General features: G+C 43.5%; 1 protein-coding gene across 1 annotated transcript in view; it reads left to right on the top strand.

Moving 5' to 3' along the window:
- Positions 1–13,031, top strand: part of LOC120058914 (plexin A3) — a 120,870-nt gene that overhangs the window by 68,777 nt on the left and 39,062 nt on the right. Inside the window, exon 8 of the mRNA XM_039007663.1 lies at positions 5,894–6,008. Within this exon, the coding sequence (XP_038863591.1) occupies positions 5,894–6,008 (115 nt within the window). The remainder of the gene's footprint in view (positions 1–5,893; positions 6,009–13,031) is intronic.

The following is a 13,031-nucleotide window of genomic DNA, read 5'->3' as shown; positions in this document are numbered from 1 at the left end:
CCGTCTTTCTAGAGCCCCGACTTTCCGACCCCGAACGTCACTGACGTCATGATTTTATCTAGTTTTTTCCATGTTTCCAGTTGCCTTGAAAGCACCATCACCATCAAATGCAGGTGCCATCAGTCCAGTAAAATAAAAAAGCAAATTATTTCAATTTATACTCAGCTGTGCCTCGCAGGTGCTATACCAACTGTTCTATTTTGTCATCAAAGCTCAAGTTCTGAAATATAATATGGTCTGAGAAGAACAATATTGACATCTAGCCAATATGCTGTGATAATGTATTAGGCCTGCCTACTGCACAAACCTCATTCCAACATAACTGTTTTTATTAGGTTAATGTTAAAAAAATGCAAGTCATGTTTTAAAACAAATTGAGTGGTAGATCTCGGCTTTGCTTTTTGACTGTGAAAGTGATCTTTACTCAGAAAAGGTTGGTGACCACTGCTGTAGATGGTATAAAGTTATGTTTATTGTCATTATTTTCAACAAGGACTTTCAGAAACTCGTCATGTTAGAAAGCAAAAATACAAGGAAGACACATAAATACAATGACAAGACTAATGAGAACTGGCAATCATGCCATACACATAGAGTGATGTCCCACTGCTATGTCCATACTCCTTGTCGCTGTTATCCATCATACGACCACAGGACACATGACCAGATAATGTCCTGGACAGGCTGGCCAGATGCTGCTGGCTAATATGATTTCAGATGGTCCTGGTCTGGAACAGCAGCAGCAGCCTCACGCAGGGCAGGGCCAGGCAGGCTTCCAGACCACATCTGTGCTGAGGCAGAACAATGGAACTGTGCATCTCTCCTAGGATCAGTCGGAGCCCCTCTCTCAGAGCCTCTCGCTGGCTGCAGCTTCTGTGAAGTGCTGAGCTCCATGCCCGAGGTCTCGTCTTTCTTCTGCTTCGTTTGTGGAGCAGCACCGTTTTTCTGCCATATGTGCGCATTTGCACTTCAGCTGCACAAGACTCTCGGTTAGCACTGGGTCGATGGTGTGAGTGTCAGTGTTCTTTTTTTTGACATAGAGGAGTGTATGACACTCAGTATCATACTGAATATTGTGTATATTGCCATTGTTTTTGAATTTACATGATGCCTCACAGTTTAAGATTAATATGTTAACATAGAGAGGTTTTATTCTCTATTTTGGTTAGGCCAGGGTGTGACTAGGGTGGGCATTCTAGTTTCTTTATTTCTATGTTTTGTATTTCTATGTTTTGGCCGGGTATGGTTCTCAATCAGGGACAGCTGTCTATCGTTGTCTCTGATTGGGAATCATACTTAGGCAGCCTTTTTTCCTTTGGTGTTTGTGGGTAGTTGACTTTGTTAGTGGCACTATAGCCCTCGTAAGCTTCACGGTCATTTCTTTGTTTCTTGTTTTGTTGGCGACATTCTAAATAAAATAAAATGTACGCTCACCACGCTGCACCTTGGTCCGGTCATTTCCACCTAGACGACGGCCGTGACATCATCACATCCAAACATGCTTACTATAATTTGTTTGCGGCTAAGGAAATGCCAAGTCAGAACCCACCACGATCACCTGTGGCATCACTCAAGGCTCCGTCTTAGACCCCATTCTATTAATCATCTACATGCTCCCCTTAGTCTCCTAATCAGGAAACACACCATCCACTTCCACTGCTATGCTGACGACACACAGATCTACATAAAAACTCCAGACTCCCTCTCTTTCATACACACCCTCACCAGCAGTCTGGATGACATCAAAGCCTGGATGTCAAACAACCACCTACAACTCAACAATACTAAAACAGAAGCAATCCTCATCGGCACTCCCCATCACACCAAAACCAATACCATCACCTTGGCGGCCACTCCATCCAACTGTCCTCCTCCGTCTCCAACCTTGGAGTGTTACTGGACCCCTCCCTCACTTTCTCCGACCCCATAAAATCCGTCTGCAAAAAAACAATTTTACCTGAGAAACATCACCCGGCTCTGTCCTGTTCTCTCCAAACCTGATCTGAAAAAGCTGGTCAACTGCCTTGTCACCTCCCGACTCGATTACTGCAATGCCTTCCTTGGTGGTCTCCCTTCAAAAGGCATCCACAGGCTGCAGCTTGTGCAGAACAGAACTGCCAGGGTCCTCACAAGAACCCACATCACACCCCAATTCTAGCCTCTCTGCACTGGCTACCCATCCAATTCAAAATCAACTTCAAAATCGTCCTGTTATTCCTCAAAAATGCCTCTGGTCCCCAATACCTCAGTGAGCTTCTCAGCCCTTAACAGTCCTCACGTTCACTCCGGTCAAATGATCAAAGACTCCTTGCAGTCCCAAAGACACGCCTAAAAACAATGGGTGACCGAGCATTCTGCTGTCTCGAACGCCGGCTCTGGAACGAGCTCCCTCCCACCTTCCGCATGCCCCAGACCACCACTGCCTTTAAGTTTGAGATTAAGAAACATTTTTTCAAACTGGCTTTCACTTAATGTGATCTCTGTTGGGGGTCTGTCGTTGGTCTTGTACGTTAGTGTCGAGTTCTATTGTTTTGACCTTGTTTCCTCCTTTACTGTGTCTTGTATAGTACTAGACCGCTAGCTATCTGTTAATTTCTCGCTTAATGTTTTTTAGCCCTTTTATTTGTAGAGCCCTTTTAATTTTTATTTTAATGGTTGCTCTCAATGTAAAGAGCTTGGTTATTTACGTCTGTAAATGAAAAGCGCTCTACTTATTATTATTATTAAATGAATGCGTTTTCTTGTCAGAGAATAAAATTGCCTTGTCGGCTGGCAGAATACATACACAATGATCAATTCTCTAGTGTAAGGAAGCAGGGTAACATAATCCATGCAGGGCTCGCCAGTTGCCATGGCAACCGCGGCAGAGGCCTACCTTGCCAGAGCAATCTGCCTGAAGCCAAGCCAGATTTCCTGTTTTCACAAAAACCCTGTGGGAACATTTAGCCCTTGAATTGTTTCCCCCTCTGGTGTTGCTGGTGGACAGCACTCACTCACCCCAGCCCTGCCACGTTGGCTCCCATTTTCTTCTCCCGCAATTTTGTAAGAGCTCCTTCCCTTCTTGCATCCTCAGGGATAATGATCACCTGTGAAAGGGAAGTTAGCTTGCTCTGAAGCTCTGACTGATTATATACTTTCACCGTATCTCCCCCTGCAATTTTAGGCATTTAAGCACAAAAGCTTCTTATTGTCTGACTGGAAGGTAAGAAATTATTACATCTCTGGGACACCTTTTAAGGCTCTCTCTCTTGTCTCCCCTGCAACACCTCTCAGTTCTCCCCTTCCTATCTCCATTATTTACCTGTCAGTCATATTTTCCACAGGCATTCCAATAATAATAATAATAACAACTTTATTTGTATAGCGCTTTTCAATACAAGTAACAAAGTGCTTCACATTATAAAATGATCAAATAAAATAAAGGTACTAACAAAGAAACAAGACAGAAGGAAGGAGAAAGAAACAAGACAGCTAATTAAAATCTTACAGTGAAATCAAGTATTTTTATAATAGTGTGTCTTCAGTAGGGATTTAAAAGAGGCACTGAATCTGCAAGCCTGATCTCCTCTGGCAGATCATTCCAAGGTCTAGGGGCCCTAATGGCAAATGCCCGGTCTGCTTTAGTTTTCAAACTAGACTTTGGAATGGTCTGCCAGAGGATCTCAGGCTGCGTCCTGGCTCATATGGAGATAAAAGATCAGAGATATACAGTACCTGTCAAAAGTTTGGACACACCTACTCATTCAAGGATATTTTTTTTTATTGTTTTACTATTTTCTACATTATAGAATAATAGTGAAGACATCAAAACTATAAAATAACACATATGCAATCATGTAGTAACTAAAAAAAATGTTAAACAAATCAAAATATATTTCATATTTGAGATTCTTCAAAGTAGCCACCCTTTGCCTTGATGACAGTTTTGCACACTCTTGGCATTCTGTCAATCTTCTTCATTCTCTCAACTATTATTCACATTCTTAAAATAAAGTGGTGATCCTAACTGACATAATACAGGGAATTTTTACTAGGATTCGATCTCAGGAATTGCGAAAAACTGAGTTTAAATGTATATTTAGCTAAGGTGTATGTAAATTTCCAACTTCAACTGTACTATAGTCCTAGTTATATGTACATATCTACCTCAATTACCTCATACCCCTGCACATCGACTTGGTACTGGTACTCCGTGTATATAGCCAAGTTATCGTTACTCATTGTGTATTTATTATTACTTTTATTATTATTGTAACGGTCGTCTGTTGAAGAAGGTGTGGACCAAAGCGCAGCGTGGTAAGTGTTCATGTTTTTTTATTAGAACAGAACACTATAACAAAATAACAAGAGAATAAATGAAACCGAAACGGTCCTGTAAGGTGCAAAACACTAAACAGAAAATAACTACCCACAAAGCATCGGTGGGGAAAAGCTACCTAAGTATGGTTCTCAATCAGAGACAACGATAGCTGCCTCTGATTGAGAACCACACCCGGCCAAACACAAAGAAATACAAAACATAGAAAATGAACATAGAATGCCCACCCAAATCACACCCTGACCAAACCAAAATAGAGACATAAAAAGCTCTCTACGGTCAGGGCGTGACAATTATGTGTTATTACTTTTCTATTTTCTTTCTCTTTGCATTGTTGGGAAGGGCCCGTAAGTACGCATTCACTTTTAGTCTATACCTATTGTTTACGAAGCATGTGATTAATAACATTTGATTTGACCAGTTTCCAGAAACACCACTCCGATAGGCTACTGAATCCACTTCCAAGCAATGATGTTAGGGAGGAAACTCACTTCATCAGTGTGTCAAGTTTTGGCTGTGCTGTGTTTCTCAGGCTTCACTGAAATTAGACCAAAGTGAATTGATGGAGTTTATACCCCTGACGCAGCATATTGCATATTTCAGTCAAGACATGCTGATCTGCACACAGTATTTACAACAAATCCCCTCCCTCTGCAGTGGAAGGCAGCACTGCACCAGCCTACAGCCACTGGTACTCATTGTTCTCATGTTAAAGCAGGCATTTTCATTCCCTTTACAAGAGTCAGGGCTGCTGAGGTATACGATATGTGTGGAGCAGGCATTGTAAATCTCTACGAATACACTGACTCAAATGCGATATTAACATGGTTGACAAGTAGCCAGTCCGCCGTATTGAAAATGTTTTGGTATTATTTCCAGGTGTATATGAAATGTGGCTTGCCTGCAAAATGCTTTCCGATATCCCCCACACCGACAGGGAGGCAGCAGTCAGCCTGGAGATTATACAGTGCAGTGTAGCTAAGGAGTCAGTGTGAGCAGACTGCTGAGTACCCTCCAAAGGGGATTTGAACCGTGCCTCCAGAGGAAGGCTATGATTAGTATGGGACAAAGTGGATGTTCCTCTCCTCATGCAGACCTTTTTGTGCTCAGAATGCAATAGGCTTTAGTGCGGAGGAGGGGCGGAGGGGAACGCAGAAAGGCTCAGAGTAAGAGTGGAACGAGCATGAAAGGAAACCACTTGATTTTTTATTCTGTCCTCCTACAATGCGTTGAGAGTCTGACGTTTACCCGTGTTGCCTATTGTTGATGGTGGGACTGTCAGTTGTCCACAGGTATTTCATAGTCCTTAGATGCATTATTTAATTGGAATCATCATTTTGATTGCAGATGAAACAGCTTTTCAGGCTGTAATTCATTTCTAACTTCTAATTGAAAGGCAGCTAGAATATGATGCTAGCCTAGCCCATTGGCCCTGCAGGCTTACCAGAGAGGGTGATGACATATTGACCAGGAGATCTGTAGGCAGCCCTTCTCATCCACACAGACAGTAGATCTCTTTAGTCAAAGTCAGGCTGTAAAATCTGAGAGTTCACCCTCTCCCCCTTCTCTCCACAGGTGCACCTCCTGTGTGAGCAGCCCCTTCCCCTGCAACTGGTGTAAATACCGCCACATCTGCACCAACAACCTGGCTGAGTGCTCCTTCCAGGAGGGACGCGTCAGCAGCGTGGAGGTAAGAGACTATACTTCCCAAACAGACACTAATAAATGGCATCTTACAGCAGACTGAACACAGGATGAGGCCCCCGGGGTGACAGGAAGGCTGTCCATGCCTGTCTGCTTTTATTATTCATATGACCTCAGCGCTGTGGCCCTTTACAGCCCGTGGAGAATCCAACCTGGTCATGGTCCTGTGAACCTAGGTCTGGCTGACCCCATAGTCTAACACACTGGTCCCAATGTTGTGTGTGTGATCCACACAATCGGAGCATTCACTACGACCGGGACACATTGTCGGCACTGTTTGGGAACTAACTTGCTGGAGTGGTCTTAAAGTCCAATTCAGTCGTAAACTTGGCATTCTTTGTCATATTGAACCATAGAAGTTTTGTTCGACCATCTTTTCAAAGCAAATGTAATTTCCTTCGTTTACATGCAGGCACTTTAAGATGGGTTGTAGTATTCCCCTCAAAAAAATTGCAGGAAAGAAGAGCATGAGCTGACTAGCGAACTGACCAGAAAGGTCACTAGCTTCTTGGTTAACAATAAACTAATGTGCTATGATGTGGTTTAACAATACGTTTTTTTATTTCCGTTGTACGTCATAATATCTGGAACAATGTGTATTTATTTGATGTTATATATAAAAACCTACATCGTTTATATGCCTCTGCTCATTCCCCAATGCCCCTGAGAGTGTCAAACCATCAAACTAGGCCAATTTATGCTTTACTGTGACAGAGAGTGACACCAGAGTAATTGCGCAAAAAAAAGGCTGGATCTCATAATGGCTTTGCATCAATCCTTACCCCCTCGCTCTCTTTCTCAGTGTCTCAGAACACATTGATTACACACTTGACTGGGCCACAGACCAGCTGAGAATCTCAGGGCAGCAGTATATAAGGAGGGTATTGAGAGGCTCAGACTTAACACTGTAGCTTTATTGCGGTGGTTGTTTTTCAGCAAGAGATGCCATACAGAACCTTAACACCCTTTATATGACTGGGTTGCAGACAGGCCCCAATCTGCTGTTGTTGTCTTCTCACAGAAGATTCTACCAGCTTGTAAACTTCCATGTTCTGTTCAAACATGATTGATAACACAAAATGTTGATAGATTAGCAATGAACGTTGAAACAAACAGAATAAAGCAAATTGCCCTCATTATTCTGTATTCTTAGCAGGAGAATCATAATGGATGAATCGTAATGAATTGGAGACAGAAGATGAAACAGTAATTTGACAGACGTTGGAGACTAATACAAGCATCATATAAGAATACATCCCCTAATTAACAACCACCTTACTTTACAAGAAGAGCCATCTCTGTTCAGAATATGGATCAGGGGTGACTGGGGGTAGGGGAGAGAAGTTAAGAGAAAAGAGGAGCAGCGTCCCTTTGTAACAGGGGGGTGGAAACACACTCCCTTCGGCTTTTGGCACATTTTAATTTGACACTTAACTGAACATCAAAGCGATGCCTTATCTAGGCTTATCAGACAGAGGCAGCCAGCAGCAGGGCGGCAGGGATGTGCCAGCCCGCCCGTCACTGCCTCCCCCAGCCTCCTTGCCCCCAGCACCACGATTGACAATCTCCTTATCTCCCTCGAAAAAAAAGGAATTACTCAGCGAAAAAGAGTGACTCATGCACTGTTGATACTGGAGGGGGAATATGGTGGAGAAGCAGGTCAGTATTGTCTCCTCTTCCTCCACACCCACAGAGAAAGAGAGGGTGATTCACAAACGAGCACACATATCATAAGAGGATTTTAGAAGTAGGCTTGGACTGGTATGTTGTGATTAAACAAGTTCACTGTCATTTGCTGTAAAGTAAAGCAGAGGGGGAAATCTATTTTGACGTAAGCCGGCTGCCAGAGTGCGTTTTTTGTACTTAGCACAGTGGTCTATTCAACGGATTGTATTTCTGTCCAGTGGTCAATGTCAGTTGTTCAGGTTTTAAGTTTTAGATATTACTGTGTGGATCTGTGTGCGTGCACGTGTCTGTGTCTATCTCTGTCTCTGTGTGCATATGTGTGTGTGTTAGAGGTCTGTGTGGGACTGATTTATTCAACCCGCTCCCACCAGCTGCTTTTCATACCACACCTGCCCACACCCGCTGACTTTCTGTCTGACTCCCACTCGCTACCGCAAGAACTGGTTCCGGAACCAACCGCAGTCCCACATTATTTCCCACGTTATATATCCAATGTTATTTTAGGTGAATGTGACGCAGCTCACTTGCCAGCCATGGTCGCGGCAATATCAAAATGTGCATAAATAACCAAAGAAAATGTTAAATTAGCAGAGGTTCTCACATGGCCCATTATATAGGCTATCTGTATTACTGGGCAATATCAGCCAATAGGCTAGACATAGTTTCAAGAGAGAAGAGTTGGAGAGACTTGCACTTTCTCGTGAGCTACGTTTTATACCCTACCTTTTAGGGGAGGGAAGATTTTCAGACGGAGACAAATATGGTTGACCAATATTTATTTCTAGACAATATAGTAAACTAGAGGCTAATCATATTTGTGAAGTACATTTCCTTGGATAGCTAACTGCCCCGTTCTTCTCCGTCCATGCATAGGCTATAGCCTGCTCTATTGAATTGAGACCACACGCGCACCACGTATGGCTACTGAACCTGTAGACTACACATATAGTAGGCACACTTGATCTCGCACGCCCAACTAGGAGAGGAGAGGTAGGCTACTAACTTGAAGCAGCGAATTCTGAGTGTGAATAATGCAACAAAGATGTGTTTTTAATACAAGAGGTATGCCAGGGATGGGTAACTCCAGTCCTCGGGGGCCTGGAGTGGTGTCACACATTTCCCCCATCCCTAGCAAACACAGTTGATTAAACTAATCACACTCTAAAGTGAAGATCATGATTAGTTGATTATTGGAGTCAGGTGTGTTAGCTGGGGCAAAAGTGTGACACCAATCAGACCCAGAGGACTGGAGTTGCCCTTCCCTGGCCTAGGCTAGCGCATACAAAGCAGAAAGACAACCGTTTCCAAATGATTTGCGGGACAACACAAATATTTTAATCCCAAAGCTGTCTGTTTGACCGCCCGCTCCCAACCGCAGGTCAAAAAATACAGACCATGAAGCAATGATCTTTGTCGGGACATGCAGGTCCCGCAGGAATGTAGCCCTCTAGTGTGTCTATCTCTCTGGTTGCATATGCATGTGTGTGATTGTGTCGGTGGAGCGTGTCTCATCTGCAGCCCTATTCTCCAATGTGCTACCAGGGCTTTGTTGGCCTTGGGTTGGAGAGGTGCTTCAGAGAAACAGCGGGGGCACTCCAAACAGACAAACAGAAAGAGAGAGGGCTATGGGCTGGGGGGAGGAGATGTGCTGCTCTGCTCTGAACAGGTTTCTCCCCCATGTCTCTCCAAGGACACGCCAGCCCGCCAGATCCTACTGTATAATCCACAGCACAGTGACCTACTTCATTCCAGGAGTGCGCAGAGAGAGATAGGACTGGATCAGAACTGAACTCCGTCCAAACTCACTGTCCTCCACAAGGATGCATGGCTCACAGGAAATTAGAAATAAAAAGCAACCCCCTTCCCCCCTGAATAAAAGTTTCATTCTGTATGTATCTACAGGCAAATGTTAAATGTTCTTGCCCTTAGTCATGTGTTGTCATTTAGATTAGGTAGCGTCATTAGTTGGTGTATTCAGTGATGTGATAATGACTACTATTGACATGAGATATATAGCTCATTACTGGTCCTTCATCAGGTTCATTAGGGTGGGAAAAGTCATCCCTGTGGGGACCAACAGCCGTAAACTGTTTGGTTTCTGAGAGGGGAATGTTTTGAATGACTGAAACCTGATATGGGTTTAAAAAGTTGCTGTGCTGCAAATGTAAGGGTAGAGTCCAAATCTTGCATACAGAGTTTGGAAACAGGCTTTGTGATGAGAAAGGTTCCTTATTTACTACATTAATTGGTTGGTTAAACCGAGAGATAGCGGAGTTGTTCACGGCCAAGGATGCTCTTTTATTCTCAGCCTCAGCTCCTCAGTTGAGAGTATCGGAGTAGGAATCGATTTTCCATCTTAAGAAAATCTTCTGGCCCAACCAGCCAGCCAGCTACAGAGCCCAACAGACAGACAGGCTGGCAGATAGATACTGTGCTGCCTGCTCCGTCCCACATTTCCCCCCACATTAATCATTACACTAAAGTTAATTACACCATGCAGATCTTTAACCTTAAAGGGAGCTCCTCGCCAGCTCAGGGGGAGCGTCTCACTGGGACTCCTAATATTTAGTGAGAGCTCAAAGACACATTTTCATATTGGCCTTTCCCAGAGGGCCCCTGAGATCAAACAGCGCTCTGCTGGGCTCTCGAAAACAGCCCTCTGTTCCCCTCGGTGCTGTGTCTCAGAGGGACGGCCCTTTATTAACGAGTGATGGCCCAGTAATTAATTATGGGATGAGTGACCGAGGAGCCATTAGCCCGGCAGGAAGCATGGCAGTGGTCCTGGCACTCAGCGGTGGGGACGGCAAAAGAGGTTCAGTGCCTCAGCAAGACAGGAAGTGACACTGTGTGCATCTGTCACCAGCAGCCCATTACCGAGCCCCCTCCACGGCCACAGAAATCAAGTTGGCCCATTACTCACTGTGTTACCAGAGGCCACTGTACAACCCACTGAGGAGAAGCATAAGAACCCCCCCCCCCTGTCTTCTCTTCACATGCCAAACAAGAAAGATAAGCTACAAAACACTTTGCAAGTAAAACATCAAGATCAGATTGGTTCCCTGCATGCTTTGTTATTGGTAACAGCCTATATGTGAGAACTTTCTATTGCCTCAGTCTACCGGTCTTTGTGGCACAAAGTGGCTTGAATCCTTCTCTGTCATCAAGGGTTATTTCCATGTCAGCTATGATATCATAACAGTTCTTTTTTTTTTTTAAGATGGTTGCTTTTCTATTAGTAAAATAAAATAAAAATCTTTCCATAAATTGTAGAAGATGCTGGAGTCCAGAATAGCAAACTGACAGTGTTCAATCCATATATTTCCCACGTTGAGTTTAGAAGCTACTAGTTTGAGTTTGATTAGGAAGAATTAGGAGCCTGCCGTGTAGCTAGCGTTTAATTGGAGCAGCTCTCAGATGATTTGGATGGTTGTGGTTTTTTCTACCACGCGTAGGGAGCCCATTTCAAGGATTACAGCGAATGGAGACTGTAAATGGGATTAAGAGAGGAGAAATAGAAAAGAGAAAGAACAGTGGCTAAGCAATGGTGACGGAGAAATGTACGTATATGTAAGCAGCAACAGCCCGATTTTGCTAGTCACTGCTTTCAGAGAGTGAGCGAGCGAGAGAGAGAGAGAGAGAGAGAGAGAGAGAGAGAAGGCGAGAGAAAAATTATACCTCACTACCGTCTCTGGCTTTTAATGTTTCAACAGAGAAAAGTGCTTAGCTGTATGATAACTGGGATATGCACAATAAGGTTAATGGAAACACTGTCAACAGGCTGTAAACTCCCGGGCTTTCTTAATGGGGTGCTAATCAGCATTAGGGAACGGCCCTGCTGGGGGAGAATATACAGCTGCCTCAGAGACTATACTGTTACTTTACTGTAGGCCTACCACCGAGGAGGGACTGCTCCTCTATTACATGGCTTATTGCATTAGCCTCACATGTATTACATGTCTTATAGCATAGCCAGCAGTGGCAGTCATGCGGTTTAAGATGAGGGAGGACAAATCTTTTGTTATGAGCATGGCTATTACAGCATATTGGATGACTGTCATTCATATTCCATTCACCCAGCTCAATGTAACATTGATAGGTTTAAGCTACTACATGAGACTCAAGTTTTCACTTTACCCATCATGAGGTTGCTACAACCAAGCCTATGATTGAACGTTTACAACGTTCAAGGTCGAGAGGAAAATTAAAGTAATCATGGTGACAGACAGTGACAGATTCTATACCGCCTTGTACGCTCTTGCCTACATCTAGCTGATCTAGGGTGTAATCATTAGTCCAACAGTTACAAACAAGAGTTTCCGTTGGACAAATTCAGGTATGTTTATCCCCGTTTCATTCCGTTTACTTGCGTTTAAGAAACGATTTTCAACACAATCGGCAGAATGAATACAGCCCTGATCACATACAAACAGCATGATATTTTTGCTTGTATAATTCCTTCTCGCGTCTACATGCTCTCCTCCTCTCACGTTTTCACTTCGCTTGTGGACTTCAGCGCAAAACACATCAGCTGTCACTGACCAGGTAAAAAAAACGTTACAAGCCAAACTTTCATATCATATCCGCTAACCGCTACACACAGCTTACATCGTTGTCACCATATTAGCTAATGCCATAGTCAACATAGCTACTAGAATTAACTTGTTAGTAAACCTACTACAATCATGGAGTACAGTGTACAGTCAGCAAGAAGTTTAGCAGTTACACCGGCTGGTCCCAATGGCAATACATTTATACAACCAAAACCTTACCTTGACTTGGAAGAGGTCCAGTGTTGGATAGCCATAGCCAGCTAGCTAGCATAGCATCACTCTGTTTGAGCCTATTGTTTGAGTAGGCTAAACTAGCTAGCTGCATTCGCAACAAAATATACAGTGGCAAGAAAAAGTCTGTGAACCCTTTGGAAATACCTGGATTTCTGCATAAATTGGTCATAAAATTTGATCTGATCTTCAACTAGGTCATAACAATAGACAAACACAGTTTGCATAACCTAATAACACACAAGCAATTATACGTTTTCATGTCTTAATTGAACACACCGTGTAAATTGTAAATATTCACAGTGCAGGGTGGAAAAGTATGTGAACCCTTGGATTTAATAACTGGTTGACCCTCCTTTGGCAGCAATAACCTCAACCCAGCCAGGATAATAACCAGTTTAGACATCATACAGAACCCAGCCAGGATAATAACCAGTTTAGACATCATACAGAACCCAGCCAGGATAATAACCAGTTTAGACATCATACTGAACCCAGCCAGGATAATAACCAGTTTAGACATCATACTGAACCCAGCCAGG

Source organism: Salvelinus namaycush, chromosome 14, assembly GCF_016432855.1.
Source record: "Salvelinus namaycush isolate Seneca chromosome 14, SaNama_1.0, whole genome shotgun sequence".
NCBI lineage: Eukaryota > Metazoa > Chordata > Actinopteri > Salmoniformes > Salmonidae > Salvelinus > Salvelinus namaycush.
Note: the sequence above shows the minus strand (reverse complement) of the source record. Positions and strands in the feature narration are given on the sequence as shown.